At 46.2% G+C, this 22,992-nt stretch overlaps 1 protein-coding gene and 2 long non-coding RNA genes across 3 annotated transcripts in view; 1 reads left to right on the plus strand and 2 right to left on the minus strand.

Annotated features, from left to right (window-relative positions):
• The window catches only part of LOC129687896 (uncharacterized), a 159,083-nt gene that overhangs the window by 67,479 nt on the left and 68,612 nt on the right, over positions 1-22,992 (plus strand). The window lies entirely within an intron of this gene.
• Positions 7,133-13,022, minus strand: LOC129687895 (uncharacterized). The gene is made up of 3 exons (XR_008721838.1): positions 12,706-13,022; positions 9,695-9,901; positions 7,133-7,632 (listed from the first exon to the last, which is right to left on the minus strand). It is a non-coding gene; the product is annotated as an uncharacterized LOC129687895 (long non-coding RNA).
• LOC129687893 (40S ribosomal protein S11-like) lies at positions 18,259-19,460 on the minus strand. Its single transcript, XM_055622481.1, has 2 exons — positions 19,450-19,460; positions 18,259-18,805 (listed from the first exon to the last, which is right to left on the minus strand). Exons 1-2 carry the CDS (start codon positions 19,453-19,455, stop codon positions 18,317-18,319), a joined length of 495 nt encoding a protein of 164 aa, XP_055478456.1. The 5' UTR covers positions 19,456-19,460; the 3' UTR covers positions 18,259-18,316.

Here is a 22,992-nt window from a genome sequence, read left to right on the forward strand (position 1 = left end):
TGTGTGTGTGTGTGTGTGTGTGTGTGTGTGTGTGTGTGTGTGTGTGTACAGTCTGCAGAAGAAGGATCTGGAAGCCAGTCCTGCATGGCCATCATTCATTCTTCTAAGAAGCTCTTTTGTATTAATAAATGCTCCATGCTTTGCGACTGCAAATGCTGAAGTTAGGAGAGGCAGCCATCCTCTTGACTTTTCAATAAGGTGTCCTTTGGGCTGGAACTTTCCATGCTTCGTTTCTGCTCAAAGGTGAATTTATTCTGGAAAGTTCACACTAATTTAATTCAGGGACTTGGAAGGGACCTGAGAGTAAAAATATACCTTCTTGTACTCTACAAATAAATGTAAGACTTTGGTCTTGGATAACTCCGGGGCAGCCAAACGGTGGAACAATAAACAGGCCTCAGAGAGTCACTGTGGAAGCAGGTTGAAGTGATTAACCACACGTTTCCTGCGTTCTTTGGGTTGCTGGAAGTTCCTTGAGGCCATGCAGCTTGTGCCTAAGGACAATGGTCAGGACAGAGAACTTTAGGGCCTAGACAGGGGAGATCATTGGGATCAGAGCAAACTGTTTTGCGGTCTAGTAAGTTGAAAAGCACACTAATTATGGTTAAAGCTCTTCTTTGGAAAGAAGAGCAGACTGGAATGCCCTGGAGAGAGAATTGACCAAAGCCCATGGCATGGCACTTGTGGGTGGGCGGGTAGGCACTCAGCATGATGAATGGCAGTGGTATACTGCTTCCTAGCGGTGCCACTTCTCTGAGTTGGATAATTGATTGCCGGAGGAAGAGGTGTCTGTGTCATAGCGCAGTCTAGGACATTCTTCAGCATCCTTGGTCTAGTTATTAGAGGTCAATAGCAGTCCATACCCATCACCAAATCTCAGGTGCAAGTAGTAAAAACTTTCCCCAAACACTGTCAAATATCTTGGGAGGGTGAGCTGGGGGAATTGTGCCTGCCTGAGAACAACTTGATAGGATTTTGTGTTTAGACTCATCTGAGCAAGGTTTTTAGCCAGAGATGGGAATCCATGTGATGGGAATATGGTGTCTCTAGCGAAGGGTTATGACACTAAAGGACTGTCATTGCAGAAAGGTAGCCCACTTGTCCAAAGCTGCCCACTCCTGACTCCTGCCTGGCACAAGCTGGACTCAACCATGGTTCCAGGCTCCTTCTCTGATGTGCCATGCTCAGTCTCTGCCATTTTTAAAAAGAAAAGCTTAGTATGTCTTTAAGGCCCCAAGAGATGCTTATCAAGAATGGAGAGGCCGCAAACAATCCGTTGGATAATACAGAGGTGAGCTCTATGGTTATTGCCTATCTTGTGGCCAAGAGTTAGAGACCTAACAGATGTGGGCATCAGAGATACAGTGCAAGAAGTGAAATGGCATCATGAGAAAAGTACAGACCAAAGGCTTAGTGCCAATGCTGTTGAGAACACTGCAGGCTTGCACAGAAAAGGACAATATCACACTGCCACCTGCCTTCTGTGGGGCCTGATTGTATGGTAGGCATTGCGCAGAGCACGAGGGGAAGGCAGCTACAGTCTATGGCAGCGAATCAAATGATCACACATTTTTGGTAGGCCATATAGCTGCTCAGTTGCAAAGTATCGAAAAGGGAATTGGCTAACTTTGCATGAGGAACCAGGACAAGTGTTCTTTGAGGAAATGTGTGCAAGTTCGTGTGTGTGTGTGCATGTGTGTCGTGGGGAAAGAAGTGCAAACATTTGAGGACTAGAGATCAGTATATATAAAGGTCCTGAGGATGAAGAGAACAAGGAAGCTCTAGAGGAATCCAGTAAGAGTAAGACCTAGAACCAAGAGCCGGAGTCTGGAGGGCCCAGCGTACTCTGGCAACCTTTATTAAAAGAGTAGTGGGTCATCTGTAAGGGAGTTTAGGGCAATGAGTGACATCATTATTGGATTTAAATTATCAAAATATCCCTCTGGCTACAGTGATTTGAAAGGATCCAGCCTGGATTCAGGTTGCTCTTGACTATGCCGATGAAATATCTTGCTATACAAAGCTCCCAAGCATGTTTCCTTTCGTTCTTATTCGTGAAAGGTTTTGCTCCTCCCAGCTTCCGACAGTTGCCGACAGTCCTCTGCATTCCTTGGCTTATAGATGGTAAAACTCCAGTTGCCGCCTCCGTCTTCACGGGGCTGCTTCCTCTCTGTGAGTTCCTGCTTGTCTCCTAGTCACTGGGTTAGGGCCTGTCCCCAGACCAGGATGACCTCATCTTGATTTAACTCATTACATCTGTAATGACTCTTTGCCCCCAGTAAGGTTCCTGAGGGATAGAACTGAACCCAGCACATACACCATCCTGACAGCTCCTCAGGGCACTGTTTATGGAATCATTTCAACCAGGAGAGATCTGCAAAGCAGCTGTGTTCTAGAACATCCTGAGATTGAAACGGTGAATCACAGGCACGAACGGCCTCTCCCTGGACAGGCAGGTGTGCTGCAGTTGTCACTTGAGTACTTCAGTCATGTACTTCGTCTGGCTGGCCCCCAAAGACGTTTGAGTTTGCAATCCAATACTGCAGGCAGGCAAAGTGAACAGTATTCTGGTGAGAATACGAGTAGAGCCTGCTGGGAGCCCGTCACAGGGCCCCAGTTTCATAGAGGTTGCCAACTTGATGAGTGCAAGAAGAATCCAGCAGGGTCGATCTGGGGGCCGCATCTCCAGAAGACCACAGATGATGTCTATTATGTCTCCAGGCATCGGCCGTCACCTTGGAAACAGGCCATCTGACAGCACGTCAAGGAAGTTGTTACAGAGAATTATTTCAGCCGGAAGAGCTCTCTGCAAAGCAATCCATTCCAGCCTGCTGTGTCATGGAGTGGTCCCCGTGTCCCTGACTTTTTTTTTTTTTTCTTTTTTTCTGGAAATGCAGCGGCAGCCAGCGTGAAGCCTACACCTGTCATGAGCTAATGTTTGATCCCTGCCAAGGTTTGGCTTGGTCTCCATTAACAAGCTAGGAAAGACCTTCCAGGGAAGTGTGTTAATATTTAACCCTTTGTCCTGCTAATCTCCCTTTTCCTAGGAGGAAGTAGCAGCTTGAGCCCCCTCCCTCCCCCGGCAGTTTGGGGCTTTGCTTTTGCTTTTCAATATTTTTTTAGTTTGGGAAACAAACTGGAGAAAGAAGTTTATAGAAACTGAGCTTTCAGAAACTGGGGGTGCAGGCTAGTTGGTATAATGCTTATCTAGCATTTCTGAGGCCCTGGCTTCAATCCGCAGTACCACGTAAGCATAAAGTAATCCCAGGGGCTCAAGCCTGTCATCTTAGCACTTGGGAGGAAAAAAAAAAGTTCAAGATCATCCTTAGTTACATAGTGATTTCAAGGCCAGCTTAGGCTGTATGAGGCCCTTTTTTAAGGGGGGGGAGGGAGGAAAGAAAAGAAAGAAGAAAGAGAAAGAAAGGAAGAAAGGAAGGAAGAGAAAGAAAGAAAGAAACTGAGCATTTAGTACAAGACTCATAAACCTTTTTGAAAACTCAGTGTAAATCTGAGCCTGGACCAGGAGAGTAATGTAAAGCAGAGACAAGATCCAGCTCTTGCAACCTCCCCACCTGTAGCCAGAGCAGAATTCAAGGGTGGGAGTTGCGTAGGGGTTGTGTGGGGCAGTTGGCAGCTCTGATCTCAGCATTAATCCCATTTCTGTGCCCGAGAGGCATGGGGCCATTTTTCACACCACAATTTTCCATTTTACTGTGTATTTTCCTACGGTGGGACCCCGATGATGGTTGTGGGGAATGCTCCTCCCCTTTTCTAGGTCTTGTGGCCTTGAGGTGCTCCCATCAGACCAGGGGTGACACAAGGGAACCATTGGGAAGTGGTTGAGAGGCTCCATGCTATGGTACTTAAAGAGGAGCCGTGTCTGGAAGGATGACACCCTGAGAGGGCTGGGGCTCCCCAAGTGTGGGGTCTGTGATTTTTAAGGACTCTGGTAAAAGAGAACCTGGGGTTAAGAGATGGGCTGTGAGGAGGCTCAGAGAACAAAGATACTACCGGGTAGTTCAGTGCAGAGTTTGTAGAACAGGCCTGGAACATGGCGGGCCCCAGGGAGATATTTATTGAATGAATGAATGTGATGGACAGAGAACTTTTGTTAGTAGAGAAGTTGAAACCATCTGAGGCTAATGGCATTTTGTCGCTGTTGTGCCTTTCGTGTATGCTGGGGAAGAGCAAGCCATTGCCATTGCCAGGACAACCCGCCAGCCCTATTTCTTTAAATGTCTTAACACCGTAACATTATTCTGATTTTATAAGCTACCTTTGCATACGTGTGTGTGTGTGTGTGTGTGTGTGTTTTGCATGCATGTGAGTGTGTGGGTACACATGCCCCTATATGTGCTCATAGAGGCCAGAGGAAGATAGCAGAGATAGGTTTCTTTCTCTATTGCTGCTCTATTGCCTTAAGACAGGAGCTCCCAGGGATCGAGAAGCCTGCTGATTCAGCGAGGCTGGGGGACAGGGAGATCCTTGGATTTGCCTGTTTCTGTCCCCAAATGCTAGGTTTACAGGCACATGCAGCCATACCCAGCCTTTAAAAAAAAATTTTTTTAAGCATAGGTATTGGGGATTAGAACTTCTGTCCTTAGGCTCATACAAACACATTACCCACTGAACACTCTCCCCATACCCACACGTTTTTTTCTTATCATCACTACCGGAAAAATTCAAGTAAGGCTGAACTATTTTATGACTAGCCTGAATCCCAGGACCCTTTTTTCAAACTCAGATCTTAGTTGTTTTTTGTTTTGTTTTGTTTTCTGTCTGATGTGTCACCTGTCAAGATTTGATGTGCAAGAACATTTAGACACATAAAAAGAGGAATGATGATATGTAAATGGCATGGCTTTATTCTGCCACTTGTTTTTGTCACTCAGCAAAGTAACCTGGGGACCTCGCTATGTTATTCTGTCCAAATGTACCTTATTCTCTCTAACCGCTGCACAGTACTGTTCGGGTTTACTGGTCCACCGTGTGCTGAACCGCTTCTGTAGGATGGCCAGTTAGGCTGTTCCCAGTGTAGTAAAGAGTACCCCTCTGTGCGCCTCCTTGGGAAGCATGTGAATTTCATTTCATTCATTGCCCATCTGGAGCCAGGCTGGCATCCTGAGATGCTTGGTCCTCCCTAGTACAATACTTTTATACTTTGGCAATAGTACAAGGAAGGCGCAAAATAGACAATTTATAATAAAAAGAGTCGCTACTTCAAGGCTCAGGTCTTTGGAGGAAGATGACTTAGCCCTGGTGGTGTCCACTGATGGCATAGAGCTTGGACAGCATGCATCTCTTACACATTGGAGGGGTTGGAAGAACTGTTTGCTGTGAGCAGGCCACAGAAGGCTGTCTGCATTAGCAGGCCGTATTCTCATCCCTGTTTCCATTCCGGTTGGCTTCCTTCTAGCCCCATGCTGCCTTGAAGCTGGTCTCTGACAGACATATGTGACATAGCTAGGCCTGGTGTGTGCTTATTTGTGTCTGTGTATGGCAGGGGACAGTTAGTGTGTGTGTGTGTGTGTGTGTGTGTGTGTGTGTGTGTGTGTGTGTGTTTCTGGTCTGTGGCCTGAACATGTTCCCTTGAATTCAGATGTTGAAATTGACTCCTCAGTAGAGCAGTGTTTGAGGGCCTTTGGGAGCTGAGAGGGCTTAAATTAATGTCTTCACCCACTTCATTCCTCTCCCCAATGAGGATGTAGCCTGCCCTTCCTTTTAGCAACAGGACATCACCTTGGAAACAGAGCAGCTCTTGCCAGGCACCAAACCTGCCGGCACCTTTATTGTGGACTTCCTGCCCCCAGAAATATGAGAAGCAAATTTCTGTTGTTTGTAATGAACCCACCTGTGGTATTTTGTCGCAGCCACACAGAGTAAGATAGTATCTTACCCTGAAAACCTGAATCTGCTTGTCTGTGGTCGCTCTGTGTGTTCCGGGAAATGCCTTTGGAAGCATTCTACTCCTTGCATGGTGTGGATTTGGTTTGCCATCCCAGCAGGAGCTGTTGTCAGTGAGATCCAGCTCACTCTCACTCCACTGAATGAAGACTGTGGTTCTGCTTTTAGACCTAGAAAGTCTGTTTGTTGATATCTGGTCAACCAAAAACATGCTGTTTCCTGTATAGTCCCGTATAGTGAGACAGTCAGTCTCTCTCTCTCTTCCCTTCACAGGGTCTTTCTGTAGTCCTGGAACTCACTTCGTCTACCGGGCTGGCCTCAAACTCACAGAGATCCTCCTGCTTCTGCCTCCCATGCGCTGGGGTTAAAGGGATGTGCCACCACCGCCGCGCCTTTGTTTACACAGTCTCAAGCATGGCCTCAGAGGACGTGCTGTTAATACTTTCCCCATCTTCAGCAGTCTTTGGTAGACCTCTCTTAGACAGCTAAGTTTACAGTAACAAACCTTAAGTTTCTGAGGAGCCTGTCAGTACCTTTGCTGCTGTTGCTGTCAAAACACCTGTGGTTGGCTAGCTGATTTTTTTTTTTTTTAAGGGACTTATTTAGCTTATTGTTGTAATGGTTCAAGAACATAGAGCTGGCATTCTGGTGAGGCTCTCCTGGTTGTATCAATACATTATTGAAATCAATTTCAGAAAACGGCTCTGTGTAGAAAAGGCCATGTGAAGTTGCCTCTCTTTCTAACAGTCTTCTCCTCTAAGGTAGCTTACTGTGACAAGGCAAGGAGAAATACCTATCTATCCCTTCTGAATGAAGGTGGCACCCTCCTGATCCGCTCTCACTCCAGTAGCCCTCACCTCTTTTAATTAATTAATTATCATCTGTCTATCTATTTGTTATAGTTCTCTGAAACATGGTTTTATATGGCCCGGTCTGGTTTCAACTTTACGATATAGCCAAGGATGACTTTGAACTCCTGGTCCTTTTGCTCAGCACGACTTCCCCAACGCTGAGATTACAGGTATTTGTCACCTTGCCTGGTGTACACAGTGCTGGGAATGGAGCTCAGGGCTGTGCTCACGATAGGCAAGCGTTCTACAGCCCCACCACAAGGCTCCCCATCAAGGTTCTGGCACCGAGGGTTCTGTGGTGGAGACCAAGCTTTCAGAGCATGTGCACCCACAAGACACACTTAGACCATATCCACACCGTAGCACCTGCTCCGTTTTTTATTTGGCCTTTTTGGACACCTCCATACCATTAGGTTTGGCTTGCCTCAGTTTTCTGCGGAGGTCCGATCTTCACATCTTCCTGCGTGTTTCTTCCTTCAAGCCACCATTGGTCAATAGGGCTGAGGCTGATTCAGTGTTCAGGCTCTGTGTTTAGGCTCCAGAATTAACCTGGCTCCATCTCTTCTAAGCAGAACCCCTGCTTCACCCCTTGTTTATGCTGAGAAGCTGCATGTTGTATTCGTGGGGGAGCTCCCGGGGTCTTCTGTTTCAATGGAAGAGACTAGAGAGTCCACCTATTCCTTAGTCTCTCGCTGAAGTGAGAGAGCCTGCTGGTCGTGACAAGTGACAGAGATAACCAGCTAAGGTGGTTAAAAATAGCCACAGGGCTTAAGACCTTCGAAGTCTCTGGTTTAGCCTGAGTGGTTGACAACGGTCTCGGGCTTTGGAAGGGTTTTCTTCCTGCTGGTATCAGCTAGCTATTCTAAGAAATTACATTCTGTAAATCAAGAGAACAGAGAGGGATTGAGAATGTTTCCCCGAAAAGGCATTTCTCCAGCCCACCCTACCCGGGCCCCAGGACTGGTGACTCCCAGAGCCCACATTAGCTGTCAGGAGGTTTGCAAGCCAGCTTGCTGTGGTCCACAGTGAGCCTCAGCCTGGCTGAGTGATTTCCTCTCTCTCTTTCCTTTTCCAGCTTCTGCTGTGGTCTAAGTATTTGAAAACCCGGAAAACTATGATGGCTAGCATAGTGATTTTGAAAGTTTCGATAGCTTCTGTTGTTTGTTCCTTCTCTCCTTTTTTTTTCCCTCCTTTTATTTCTGTTTCCTTTCCTTATAAAACTCATTTATTTATACGTTCATATTTATGTGTTGTGTGTGTGTAGCAGGCACACAGAGCACAGCTCACGTGTGGAGGTCAGAGAACAGCTCTGAGGTGTTGGTCCTCTCCCAGCATGTCAAAACTTCACTTACTGAACCGTCTTATCTCATTGGCTCTCTTTTCCCTTTACTTAAAAGAAAGGGTCAAAGTAGGGGCGAAAGAAGGCTGTGTGGCTCAGGCCTGTTTATTCCAGGTATTTTGTGAGACTGAAGTAGGAGGATTGTGAGTTCAAGGCTAGCCTGAGCAGTTTAGCGAGGTTTTTATCTATAAAGAAAACATAAAAAGAGCCTGTATGTGAGTCCAGGCTGATCTTGATGTCTGCATCATCCTGTCTCAGCCTTCAGAGTCCTGGGATTACAGGCATGTGCCACCTTGTTCAGATTTGTGGGTGTCTGGAATCCAAACTCAGCTCCTTAGGCTTTCACGGCAAGGATTTTGCTAACTGAACCATTTCCCCAGCCAGAGAGGAAAGTTCTCTTTTTCTGAGGCACAGTCTCATTCTATAGTCAAGGCTGTCTTCAAGCTCATGTCAATTCCTAATGCCCCAGCCTCCCAAGTGCTGGATAGATGTGCGCCACGAACCACACAGAATGATAGTTATTTTTCATGATCTGAAACCCCAATCTATACAGGAAGGGTCTGGAGGAATTATTAGGACAGACACATGTTGAGGATGACCGTGGAGCACAGTTGAAAAGCAGCACGGCGGGAGGGAAGCCAGTACGACAGACAGCTTGTTCAAATGATGAACCATGTGACAGCATCTCTCTGTAGGCCCAGTGTGTCCTTTCCACTGCTGGCCTGCCATCCAGCACGGCCTTTGCTGCACACAGCCTTCTGCCTTCTAGAAAGTCAGTTGTTCCCTAACACACAGCTGAGTTTGTGAGTAGCTGCCAGACAGGATTTCCTCGGGTCATTCCATTCTTAGTAAAGTTGGGTCCACAGAGCAGGAACTGCATTGTACTTGCGCCATTGTGTTCGACTTGTTGTTGTCTGGGGAGAAACTGGAGTTCCTCAGGAGAGTGTTCTAGGATCACGGTGGTTTGATGCCAGTTATTCCCCACATTTAGCTCCAGAGCTGAACTACGTGCAAAGCCTGAACAGGGGGTTTGTGTCATCCTCTTTTGAGAAGCGTTGGATCATTGACAAGCTGTGGGGAGGAGGGTGAAGGAGGTCCAGGGCACTGCTGTGTGACAGAACACAGGGTATGGGAGGAAACAGTGAGGGGGTCTAGAAGTCACGAAGAGCTGAAGGAGAGCAGGTGGAAGATGGCTAGAGGCTTCCTGGGGTGCCACGGGAAAGTGGGGATCAACTAGGACACATTTGCAGTGAGAGAGGGAAATTGCCTCTCAGCCCGTGAGTTCTATGCACAACACGATAGCTCTTTGAGTCTGTGTTGCCTGAAGTGTGAGGTATTAGGGTTGGTAAGTCCAGAACTACTGTATGTTCTCCTGATGGGCCGTGTTGGTATAATGTAAAAAGACAATGAACAAAACTGTCTCACACCCATGCCCCAGTCATCCTGTTCTTTCTGAGTGAATCATGGCAGGCTCGGGGGAACCACTGCTCAGGTATGAGAAGCCACTAGCCCGCATGGAGGGTCTGTCTTGCCAGCAGTGAACTGTCAACAATCAGATGCTCACACCCTTGGCACAGATTCAAACAGACTAGTTACTCACACTGAGTGAAGGTGGTCCTCAATCTCGTAACTCGGCGCCCCAGTTCCTTTTCTGTGGCTGTGCAGGGACTCCATGACCAAATAGAACGAGCCTACTGGGGGCTTGCTTACAGTTGCAGGGGGTTGGAGTCTGGGACCGTCACGGTGGGAGCAAGCATCAAGCAGGCAGACATGGTGCCAACACAATACCTGAGAGCTCGGATTTAATCTGCAATAGGGTGAGAGAGAGAGAAAGAGAGAATGGTGTAGGCTTCTGCAACCTCAAAGCTACCCCACTGACATCTCTCCTAATTGTTCCGCAAGCTCCACCAACTAGGGTCCAGGCATTCAACTCTATGAGCTTATGGAGCCATTCCCATTCAGACCACCACACTCAGTAAGGGTAAGATACGAAGCAAAGAATTATGGGTGAATGTAATAAGTGTGTCATGCTCACACAGTTCCTTCCCCAGATGGCCTAGGAGAGAGACTGAGTCTTGCTTGTGATGGTCGATCTGTATTTCACCACAGGAAGTCCCAGGAGTGCTTGTCCAGGCGAAGGTACTGCGGATCTGATCTCAGGTTCTTAGGCTTTTCACGGGAAACGTTTTATTAGACTAAGCCACTTCTCTAATCTCATGTGTGAGCCCTGTGTGTACGTGCGCAGTATCTGTGTCTGTGTGTATGTGTTTGTAGCACATATGCACGTTGTTGTGGGTGAGTGTACACGAGTGTGAAGAGGCCAGAGGGTGTCAGATGTCCCGATTGATCACTTTCTGCTTTATTCCTCCTGTTTCTCACTGAACTCAGAGCTAGACTGGCAGCCACAAGCTTCTCTGACCTTGTCCCTGCTACCCTCAACCTCATAATGCTGAGTTAGCATGTGTATGACCATACTGAACTTATTACATAAATGCTAGGGTTTTGAACTCAGGTCCTCCTTCAGCAAGGATTCTAACCCACCAAGCCACTTTTCTATACTTTATCAAGTGTGAACTTTTTTTTTTTTTTTTTTTTTTTTTTGAGACAGGGTTTCTTTGTAACAGAGTGCCTGCCTCTGCCTCTGGAGAACTGTGAACTTCTTCTAGGAGCATGAAGTAAAGAATTCTCTTTAAAGAAGTGAGGCACCGTGGTGCATGCCTCTAGTCCCAGCTACTTGGGAGGAGGAGGCAGGCCAGGCCAGTCTGGCATCACAGTGAGAACCCAAGAGTCCACTTCAAAGAAACAAAACATCCCGAAATGAAGGTACAGTGCGAGCTGCACCTTTGCTGCCGAACACAGTGCCACCGCCGAAGGTCATGGCAGATGGAGCTGGGAAGGCAAAGAGGGAAGCTTCTGTAGAACACACATGATGGAAGAGAGTTGTTCCCAAACTTTGTAGGGTGTGAGAGGCCCCACCAAAACTGCTTTTAGAAGCTGGGTGTGGTGGTCCACACCTTCAATCCCAGCACTCGGGGGCAGAAGCAGCCGGATCTCTGTGGGTTTGAGGCTAGCCTAGTCTACAAAGCAAACCCAGGACAGCGAAGGTTACACAGAGAAACCCTGTGTCTCAAAAACAAAAACCCCGACAACAACAACAACAACAACAAGAAAGCAAGCAAACAAGCAAACAAAAAACTGCTTCTCGAAAGTTGATTGCTAAGACCCACTCCTGAAGGACCTCTGTTGGGCAGTTGACACCTTCAGCACACTGCCCTCCTGCCGGTGACTGATGCAGATGGTCCAGGTGTCACCTTGAGAAGTGAGGTTAGTTGCTGCCTGTCTCAGCAGTTACTCTGCATAGCCAGGAGGGGATGCTTATTTCTATATAAGCCTTCTAACGCAGCCGGAGGGTCAGTTTTAGAACGGGGCAGAATGCTAGCTAGGAGCAACGGGGACAGACCCTTCCCATCCTCAGGGGGGCTTGTGGTACCCATTTACTGCCTCCATCTTTTATCCATGGGCAATATTGTCCCTGCAAATATGAGTTTTCTTTTCTCAAGGTCCTTGCCAAGTGACGGTGAGTGACTTCTCCCAGAGGACAGGGAAACACAGTATGTCCTAAGTGTACAACGTCTTGTCTTGGGGTCTCTTTTGCTGCCGCTGGTTTGGCTGCTTATTCAAGATTATCACTGTCTGGTGCCTTCTTCCTGACTCTTTGCTCTAATTGATGCTTCTGTCAAAGTGGGGCCTGCCATTGCCTAGCAGGAATCTTTGCCTGACCTTCCTCCTGTCTGCCCTTGGCTTCCCTCATCCCTTCCTGCCATGCCAAGCTGCTGTTGTACAGTGTGGCTAGATTAGGTGACAGTGATTGTCAGAGTCTTTCTTTTTAAAGACAGGCCTCTGTGTAGCCCTGGCTGTCCTGGACTTGCTTTGTAGACGAGGCTGGCCTCAAACTCACAGAGATCTGTCTGCCTCAGCCTCCCAGGCGTGGGTGACCGAGCCCGGTTGACTGTCAGTCTTACTGGAAGCAAAGAACTCTCTGTTTATAAGATACAAAATACTTCAGCTGGGGAGGTGGCTCAGTGGTTAGGACACTTACTGCTCTTGCAGAAGACTCTGTTCTCTCTCTTTTTTTTTTTTAGACCCAGGTTTAGTCAGTACCTACATGATGTCTCAGAACTACCTGTAACTCCAGTTCCAGGGGATCCAGTGTCCTCCTCTGACTTCCTATGGTATCTATGTATAGATGTAATTAAGTAATTACATTATTAAAGATAAAGTAAAAATGAAATGTGACATATAAAATAAAAGATTCTGTGTGAGTTCTTCCGTGTACTAGTCCACGACAGTCTGAAAAAAACCCTTTATAGAGCCTGTACCCTGCTCAGCCTGGGACTGGCCCAGACATCTGTTGTTCTTGGCCTTTGACATGTTGTGCTGTTAGAGGAGTCAGGGATGGCTCCAGATCGGCCCGTAGCTGTTCAAGTTGGAAGTCCAAGTGGCTCCTGGGCAGTCGTTTTTTGGAGGGCTCCTGTGCTGCTGGAACCTGGCGGTGCAGCGACGCTGGCCTCCTGTGTGGAGAGATGTGGAAACAAGCTGATGTGAACGTACCAGCGGATATCTGCTAGCTTGTCTCGTTGGGCAGTCCAGATGGCAACAGAGTCTCCAAGTCTCTGATCCGCTCTGTCCGAAGGTGGCCTGCTGACAGCTTGAAGTATAGTGCCCCGGGTAATTGGCTTCCTCATTTAGTAATTTGTCTGCTTTCTTTCCCCTTCCTCTGCTTCCTCTCTTGTAAACTGATAGCCTCCTGCCCCTTCAGTAGACTGACATTGCCGGTCCCCTGAGCAGAGGCCACAGGGCGGGGTGCCAGAACCCAGGTGAAGGGTCATTTGGAAAATGCACACAGAAAAACACTCTCCGCCGTTTGGTGATTCCTCTACTGGCTTGTGGAGGCTTTTAGCTTCTCACTGACATTTCCCTGTCTCGAGTCATAGTCCCTCAAAGTCACTACTTATTTTTCTTTCAGCTTTTTCTCTGTTTTTTCACCTCCCCCTTTTTTTTTTACCCGTTCCCATTCTGTCCCCTATGCTTTTGCAACTGACCTAGTTAAGAGTCAGTTCGAAAAAGGAAATTATACATTTGTTCAGGTTAAGCTACCCTTTTCTCTCTCTCTCTTTTTCCCCCTTTTTTTCATGTAACTATTTTTTTTTCTCTCCTAGGAAGCTAAATAAATTAAAACCACACATTTCTGGTTCATTCTGGCACCTTCCTCCTCTCAAATGTGTTTGTCTTTAGGTGTCGGAAGTCCCAGGACCCAACATCTCTGCTTCATTGAAAATACAGATACACCACTCAAAAACTCAGCCCTTGGAGCTGAAAAGTGACGTCTGTTTTCACTTAATAAGTCATTTTGTTTTCCAGGTGGAATACAGATTATTCTTGGACAAACTTAGGAGCAGGCCTGCGTCTGCTGCTGGCACGGTTAGGTCAAACGTCTGAGCCTGCAGTCCATCTAGAAGGGTGGTATCAGTGTCCACCCATTCTTTGGTGCCGTTTCCAGATGTTGGGCCATCCTGACAGCGTGGGTAGAGGAGGGGCTCTGCCTCTGCCTCTTGGTAGGTCAACTGGTGACCTCCCTCACGTACTTACTGTTCCTTATACCATCACAAGGTGGGGCCCCCTAACAGGTACCGGACAGGAGGCCATAGCTGGTGTCCACTACTCTTTCTTATTTCTTGTTTTTTTTTTGTTTTGTTTTGTTTTGTTTTTTGTTTTTTGTTTTTTTGCGTTTGTTTTTCTAGTTTTAGGATTTACAAGGGCCACAGATTCCACTTGGCTTGAGTGAGTTCAGGCAGTCTCTGAAAGCAGGTATCTGAGTTCAGATCCTAGCTCCGTCAAACCTTAGACAAATTCTTCACCCCTTTGGAACACCAGCTCCCTTGCAAGCTTCATATGACGCTTCAGCTCTTGTTCATAGCCATATCCCAGCATCTGAGGTGTTCAGTAAACACATCCCAGGAATGAATGCCGTAGCCAAGAGCAAGGACTTTGTACTGGGTTCAAACCCCCATCTGCCTATGTGTGCCCAGGCCAGTCACTTCTCTTTTAGTGGCCAGTTTCTTGGGAGAAAGCAGGTAAGATTTGCATCAGTTTCCTAGGCTGGCATGGTTGCTGTCATCACAGTAGACTGATTCTTTAAAGTCAGGGTGCTGAGAGTCATAGCCACACTGGAGGCTCTAGGGAGAAGTCTCCTCATCTCTATAGGGTGGCGGCTCCAGGCGGCCATCAGCCTGTGGAAGCTTCCTTTTGTTCTCTGTCTTGATCTTTACACAGCCCCTCTTCTAGCCTATAAAACATGTGTCACTGGATTTAAGACATGATTCATTAAGATAATGTCAGTTCAAGACCCTTAACCTAATTATATCTGCAAAGACCTCTTTTCTAAATAGGTTCTGGGAGTTAAGCTGCACCCATATCTTCTTAGGTCCTGCTGTAGGACTGTCAATCGTGAGAATTACTTGAGTCAAATGTTTGCGATAACAGTAAGAGGGAACTGAGTGTTTTCCTGTACATTGCAGAAACCCTATTATAAAATTGGAGATAGAAGTGTATAAATAGAATGGTGTCTGATGCACACACAGCAAGAGCTCAGGAAATTTACTTGAAGGTCAACTTAGCAAACCAGTGTGGAGGGCCTACTGTGTGTCGGGTGCTTGGTCTAAGTGCAGGGGATGCAGTATAATAAATAATCCATACTAAAAAATGAATGAGAGAGAGAGAGAAAGAGCACACAGAGAAAAGGCTTTCCCTTGACCGTGCCTGTGCCCTGGCATTTTACTAACTGTTCTCAGCATCAGCACTGCAGCCAACCCTGTGGATGCCACCCTTGTAGTACCAGGGTGCCCCAACATGACACTAAAGAATAAGCTCCCCTGTGGAAGAGGCTACAGAAATCAGACCAAAGCTGAGACTGAGTTTCTTGCTTGTGGTTTCAGAAGCATAAAAGATCAATTTTAGTTTTAGCAAAGCCGAGTTCAAAGGTTTGTGGTTTGGTTTTCTAGGGAGCCTTTTTGCTTTTCTAATTTGTTGGGATCTGGTAGAGGAATGAGGGACATCAATCTTGTCTGAAACTTCAGTCAGCTCTTGTGTTTTTGGTTGTGTCCAGGCTGCTGGCCCAGATCAGGCAGAGCTACTGGGGCTGGGGCCCAGAACCCTGTGGGCAGTGGGCCATAGCGAGCAGTAACCTCAGAGAGTGGCACTGCCGATCCCCGTTACCATGGCAGCAGCGGACTGTTCTGAGAGACCCTGAGACTGAACTGAATGGAAGGAAATTGCTGGGGTCCTCAGAAGAAAAACAAGAAACTGAAGCACGTCTCTGTGGGGTCTGTGGACATTGTTTTGACCCCACTATTAGGTTGTACATGTTGGCGTTGGCAAGGGACATCGGTTGGCAGGAACTGCCCTGCCTGTGGCATGACCTTCACAGAAGAAAGATTGGATCCTGCAGACTGGGGACTTTCCGGGCTGGAAGCTGAATGAGAAACCCTGTCTTAGGTGGCAGCCTGTGTTCAGCCATAGCATCGATGGCCTGTTTTATCTTCTAGTGCAGTGCATATCTGTGGAGTATGTCCTGATGGGACACAGTGACCTGGAAACTCGGAGCTCTGTTTGGGAAGAGACTGTATACAAAGTAAACACATTCGATAAATAAATAAAGCAAAGGACAGGAAGGAATGGTTTGAAAAAGTTACCAGGAAAACCACGGGTGAGGGCAGGTTCAGAAATTTTGCTGCTCCTGGGGCCCTCAGTGCTGACATCACTCGAATTGCTCAATAGAGACCTCCAAGTGGGGCAGTTGCTTTTGGAGGCTGCCCAGTGCGCCCCCAGCTACCAGACAGAAGAGCCCTGACCTACTTTCTTTCTTTCTTTTTGAAAAGAAAGTTTTGCTGCGTGCTGTGGGGCCTTGAACAAGGCAATGAACTCAAAGAAGTGGGATTTTTGTATATGTGGGTTTTTTTTTTTTTCCGCACTATTTAATATGTCAGATTCCACGTGTCCCTTATGGAGATGAGCCAGGCTCCACAGGGCCTGCATGGAGACAGTACCAAACAGACAGTATGGGAGTGGAGGCTGCTTCCTTCCTTTCATCCTCTTCACTCAGTGTCTTGAGGGACTCCAATTCTCTGCTTAGACCTCTGCCCTTCTGCAATAGAGATAAGCATTATCTTTTCATCTAATTAGAGGCTGAATTCAGTGCAACCTCCTGACTTGGACCAAGGCTGTGGTATGTTGCTGAAAAATGTTGCTTTCCTTTGCATCTAGAATGATACCCAGACACTGCTGCAGTCAGCATCTTACCTCACCAGGTTTCTGCTGACTTCTCTGTCCTCATCCACCAATACCCATCTTTCTTCAGTTCTAGCCATGTGTACGTACTTTCTCATCAGATTCCTCCTCATTCTGCCCTAAGTCTCTGTGCAGGGTCCTTTTCATTGCCTTAGAAACTCCATCTCCAGTCTCATATGCTGACTAGTTCTCTGATTTGCAGTCATTTGTAGGATAAACCTATACCATCATGATGTCCAAAATGGCCCATCCCACTGGTCACCACTGGATAGGCCCTCTGCTTCATTGCTTCGAATCACTTGTCACTGTTGGAAGTCATCAGATTCATCAATCTGTTCAATGAACCTTTCCCTGGAGTTCTAGGTCTGTCTTTTTTTTTCTTATTATTTATTTAAATCAATGAGTTAATTAATTTGAAGACAGGGCCTCATATAGTCCAAGTTGGCCTCAAAGTCAGCATGTAGTTGAAGCTGTCCTTGAACTTTTGGTCTCCAGGCCTCTGCTTCTAGAGTGCTTGGCCTGTTGATATGCACCCTTATTCCCAGTTCATATGGTGCTAGGGGAACCCAGGGCTTCCTGAAGACTAAGTAAGCTCTCCACCAAATTAGCCATGTCCCCAGCCCTGCTTCTGTTATTTTAGGCAGCATCTTATGCATCCCATGCTAGCCTCAAATTCACTGTGTATCCAAGGGTGATCGCCAACTCTGACCTTCCAGCCTCCACCTCTCAAGTACTGGGATTGCAGGCATGTACACTGTGCCTGGGCTGCGCCTGTCATTCTTGTTCATTTACCAAGAGAGCGGACTTTCTAAAATGTTGCCCAGGGAAAGAGAGACTGAAAATCTCTAAAGAGTAACGTCCCCTTAGCCTACTGAACCTGACTGATACTCTTCACAGAGCAGGCTTGGCTAGTAGCTCACTTGATGGAATCTGCTGATCACTGTGCTGAGATGAGGTATACCTAAGTTTTCCAGAAGAAGAGAGGCTCATGTTAATCAAACTGCTTTTGGCCTGTAACTTCAAGGAAAGGGACCCTTTGTCAACTTGACCCACAAACGCATAACTATTAATTCATACCTTTCCTTTTTTGTTCAATTCCAAGATCTTATGTTAGTTTCAAGATCCCATGTTCCATCTTGTAAAAGTCCCATACTGTTTAAAAATCCAAACACTTTAAAAGCTCAGTCTCTTTAAAATATCCAAAGTCTTTCAACTGTTGGCTCCTGGAAAAATCCAGAATAAGTTACATACTTTGTACTTCCAAGAGCCCCAGGGCACAATTACAATCAGATCAAAGCAAAACCAAAATCCAACTGTGTAAAAATCCCAGTGTCCAAAATCTGGGATTCATGATCTTCTGGGTTCCAAAGGGCTTGGGCAGTCCCACTTCTCTGGCTCTGTCATTCAGAGAACACACAACATGTCCAGTATTCTTACTCACAGCTGCTGTTGTCCTTGGCAGCCATCTTACAGACCTGGCCTCTCCAGTGTCCTGGAGTTCCCACTACAACTGGGGCTGGACCTCTCCAGGCTTCACCAGGCTTAGCTGTGGACTTGAGATGTGGAAGAGTCTCCCACACAATACTGGTTTTGGCCGCACAAAAACTGTAGAATTGAAGAGCAGCTGAGTCTTGGCACTGTGAATGGCCCGGAGAGGCCATTAGTTAAGGTGTGGCCTTAGTTGCCGTGGAGACTCCCAAGTGCTGGGATCAAAGGCACCATCATCCAGCCAGATGTGCTGTTCTAAGGTATTACAAAGCATCTCATAGTGTTTCATGTTAATTATTCTTTGTTTTTTTGTTTTTTTTTTTTTTTTGTTTTTTTTTTTAAGATAGAAAATAACTTTATTTGTTCTAAGGAGTAGGCCAGAGTCTCCTCAGAACTTCTGAAACTGCTTCTTGGTGCCAGCAGCCTTAGTGACCTTGAGGACGTTGAATCTCACCGTCTTGCCCAAAGGCCTGCACTCTCCCACGGTGACAATGTCACCGATTTGCACATCCCTGGAGCAGGGGGACAGGTGCACAGACATGTTCTTGTGGCACTTCTCAAAGCGATTGTACTTCCAGATGTAGTGGAGATAGTCCTGGCAGATGACAATGGTCCTCTGCATCTTCATCTTGGTCACCACAACAGACAGGATGCGGCCTCGGATGGAGACATTACCAGTGAAGGGGCATTTCTTGTCTATGTAGGTGCCCTCAGTGGTCTCCTTGGGCATCTTGAAGCCTAGACTGATGTTCTTGTAGTATTGAGGGAGTTTTTCCTTGCCGGTTTCTCCCAGCAAAACACGCTTCTTGTTTTGAAAGATTGTAGGCTGCTTTTGGTAAGCACACTCAGTCTGAATGTCCACCATCTTCCCGGCAGCCTGCAAAAAAAAGCTCTTTGGGTTTTTTGATGCTGTTTTCTTGGCACATTTATTTTTTATATTATTATTATTGTTATTATTATTATCATGGTTTTTCGAGACTGAGTTTCTCTATGTAGCCTTGGCTATCCTGGGACTTGTTCTTTTGACCAGGCTGGCCCCCACAGAGCTCCATCTGCCTCTGCCTTCTGAGCACTGGAATTAAAGGTGTGGGCTGCCACCACCGCTCTTGACACATTTAGATAGGAAAAAAAATGTAATCATATCTCCTGTCTGCTAAAAACAATTGCAAATAGCCCTTTGTCTGTGAGGTTGACAGACCCTCAGTTTGCTGAACACAACTAAACATTCTTTCTTCTGTTCTGCTTTAGCCAAATATTTCAGGACTTAGCCCTTGCCAAAGTCTTATTTCTCTTCTGCTTCATCTTTTTTTGAAAAGACTAACTTCCCCACTTCTTCCTGCATGTCTCAGTGTGAAGCTTGTGCACAGACACCAGATTCCAGCTTGAGTAAGGCAGAGTACCTGTGCCCGCTGGGCATGTATCACCCAGGGTAAGTGTGGTGGGACCACAGGGGTCTACGAACTTTATTCCAAACTGATCCATTAAGGCTCAGAAAAGCTGTCTTGGGTGATGGAGGCTCACCTGCATGTGTCCCTTTTACTTAGTGGCAAGAGACCCAGAAAGCAGCTTGGCGTGGATTTTATACCCGAGGGCTGTATGAGTCACTGGCATAGAGCATTAGAGCACATCCTGTTTCTAGGCTGGAACAAGGCCCAGGCTGTCCCAGCCAGCTCCTTATCACAGGATGGTACATTCCCAGCAGTTCCTACAGCTACTGTGAGAACTGCAAATGAGACAGAGTGGTCAGTCCAAGTTTACCTAGAGCACTGTCCTGCACACTGTGAAGAGGTCGTATCAGGCTCACCAGACCCAGGAACAGTTTGTGCTTGATATTTTCCAATTGTAAAATGTTCCTACCTACACCAAAATACCTGTTATTCTCACTGTTTGGTTGAAAGTCTTGTCATGGTCCCTTCTGAGCCTTAGACCTTAGGCCTAAGGTCTAAGCCTTAGACCTTTTGAGCCTTAGGCCAAAAGAAATCTGCGACTGGGTAACATCTGTGTGCATGCAGTTCTCTGCACTCTGTTAATCCTTTAGAGTATAAGATGCTACTTTTACTTTAACAGTTTAGTAGATGGCATTAGTGTGTACATGCACCTTCCTTCTATCCTTTCCTCTCTCTATTTTACCTTCCCTCCCTCTCTCTTTCTCTCTCCCTCCCTAAACAGGGTCTCTAGCCAGCTAGCCCTTGAACTTGCTGTGTATCAGAAGATGATCTTGAACGCCTGATCTTCCTGTTTCCACTTCCTGAGTGCTGGATTAGAGGCGTAGCCTACCATGACCCCTTCGTGCAGTAGTGGGGGTCAAGCCCAGGACATCCTGCAGGCTGGCCAAGCACTCTGTGTGGTGAGCTGCACTCAAGCTCTGCTTATACTTCTGAAACATGCTTTGACTTCATGCTCTGCAGATTTAGCTCTGCAGATTAAGATGCTGTTCTTTAAACCAATTCAGTGTAGGAGTAGTACCAGTAAGAACAACAGAAACAACACAGAACTGTTTTCTTTTCTCCCCATAATTCTGAGAACGTAATATTATAAACTTAAAATATTTTTAGATATAAGTAATAAATACATCTCATTTTTAAAATGCTTGCATTTGCTAGATTATTAATAAAATTAAGCTCCTTTTCATTTGCACACAGGACATTTTGGCGTTTTCAATAAATTGCTGCTAGATACAGTTTCCTCATGTCGGTGTTTGGTTGTATATTTCCTGCTGATCTGTAGTTCTAAAGGAGCCAGGAATAGAAGCATAACAGTCTTCCTGTCCCTCACCTGGTTGCTTGTCTTCTTTATTTCAAGATATTTCACAAAGAGATTTTCATGTTGAGCTAAGCGGGTGGCACAAGCCTGTAATCCCAGCATAGGCATAGGCAGGCGGATCTCTGTGAGTTCGAGGCCAGCCTGGTCTACATGCAAATCCAGGACAGCCAAGGCTACATAGAGAAACCCTGTTTCAAGAGAACGAAAATAAAACAAAACAAAACAAAATTTCATGTTGCCAAATTAATATACTGTTCCTTTATACATTTTCCTTTTTGTGTTTTTTTATTTGTTTTTAGTTTTGTTTGTTTTGTTTTTGAGACTTGTGGCTCTGGGTGACTTGGAACTCGCTAGGTAAGACCTCTCCCTACTGAGTACAGGGATTAAAGGTGTACACCACCAAAGCTGGTGCTTTCATTTTGTTTCCTGGTGCTGGGGATTGAAGCTATGGCCTCTTGCACACTAGGTAAGCTGTCTTCTGTGGAGTTATACCCCTCCATACCCCTTTCTTAGACATTTATTGAAAATTGAGTCAAGATATCATTAAGCTGTCTAAACTGGCCTTGAGTTCAAGCAAGCTTTGAACTTTTGACCGTATCTCAGCCTCCTGAGGAGCTGGAATTGGAGGATCCATACCTTAGGCCTGATTTACCCTGTATTTCTTGTCGTTAGTTTAAAAGGCTCTTTCCTAGAACCTTATTAATAGTTCCCTTTCAGGCTGGGGTTAGTGGCTCATGCCTTTAATCCCAGAGTTCAGGAGGCAGAGGCAGGTGGGTCTCTGTGAGTTTAAGGCCAGCCTGGTCTGCAAAGGGAGTCTAGAAAAAAGAAACCCTGTCTCGAAAAACAAACAAAAAAAAAATCCCTTTCTCCCAGAGGAAATGGATAGTTGGGTTTTCATAGGTAAACTTTTCAGTAATGGAGAATGAAAAGCATTTTTTTTGTGTAGGATATAGTAGAGTTTAGTTGTTGGTTATTTTTGTTTTGTTTTGTTTTGTTTTTTGTTTTCTTACATGGAAAATAAAGGCCTAGCTCTGGCCCAGATCTTGTTTCTGTTCTGTGCCACCTTTCTCTGCTTGTTCTTTGCCAGTGCTTTCCCAGGGAGGTCTAGAGAGCCTGTGCATCAGGCCCCTTCTTAGACTCCTGTACCCTGACTTCTCTACACTGTGGCCCAGGCATCCTTTCAGGTTTTAGAGGCTGGAAGTGTGGTTTTCTCGGACTTGCTATGTATGCACATGGAAAGGCCAGAATGGAGGAGCTGCCATTTCAAATGGTTAAGATGCCAGAGAAGAGCCTAGAGAGGTAGCTTAGTTAATAAGGAGCCACCTGAACAAACATTAAGACTTGAGTTCCATTCCCAGCATCCATGGAAAAAGCCAAGTACCTGATGGCTGTGGTAGTATACACAACCTTTAATTCCAACAACACTCAACAGGCTATGAGTTCAAGGTCAGCCTGGTATATAGTGAGTTCCAGGACAGCCGGAACTACAGAATGAGACTCCGTCCAAAACCTAAACAAACAAACAAACAAAAAACCCAGCAAAAGCAAAAACAAAAATGACCAGGCACAGTGGTATGCACAGTAAGGCCAGCTCTGGGGAAATGGAGACAGAGAGATCCACAGGACTTACCAGCAGCCAGTGTAGTCCAGTCGATGTGCTCTAGGGCCAGCAAGATCCCATCTCAAAAAATAAGATTGAGAGCAATTGAGGAAAGCACTCAACACCAAGTCTCCCCCAACAAGCACGCACATCTGCATGCACTCAAGCACGAAGGGACCAAAAAACCAGAAAAGGAACACTACTCTATACAAGAGAGCACAAACTTTGCTTCCCTGAGGGCAGGGTAGAAATCTTGATGAATGCACACATGCTGACCTGGTTTATTTCTTTCTTTCTTTTTTTTTTTTTTTTAACTTGTAAATGTTGTGCTTTTTTCTCCTTTATGTTTTGAAGTATCGTATTGGGTTAATATTGTGATGCTTCTGCCTGCTGGAACAGTACCCTAGATCATGCAACACACAAGAAAGTAACTGTTCTCATTGTTGCTTTATCACTGGGAAAATTCTAGACCCTAAACTGAGAACAATGGGGAGTCTGGCCTTTAAATAAGTTACTCTTCATGTCATGTCTGGAAACCAGTGTCTCAGCTCTCAAAGCTTTCAGATGGGAAATAGGATCTTTTTTTTTTTTTTTTTTTTTTTTTTGACGACGCTAGAACCTAAGGCTTTGCAATGCTAAGCCAGTGCTGTAACTCTAACTTACATTTCAGGCCTGGTCCGTGGATTGGGAGGATGGCCCAT

Source organism: Psammomys obesus, unplaced genomic scaffold (assembly GCF_907164565.1).
Source record: "Psammomys obesus unplaced genomic scaffold, mPsaObe1.curated_primary_1811, whole genome shotgun sequence".
Classification (NCBI taxonomy): Eukaryota; Metazoa; Chordata; class Mammalia; order Rodentia; family Muridae; genus Psammomys; species Psammomys obesus.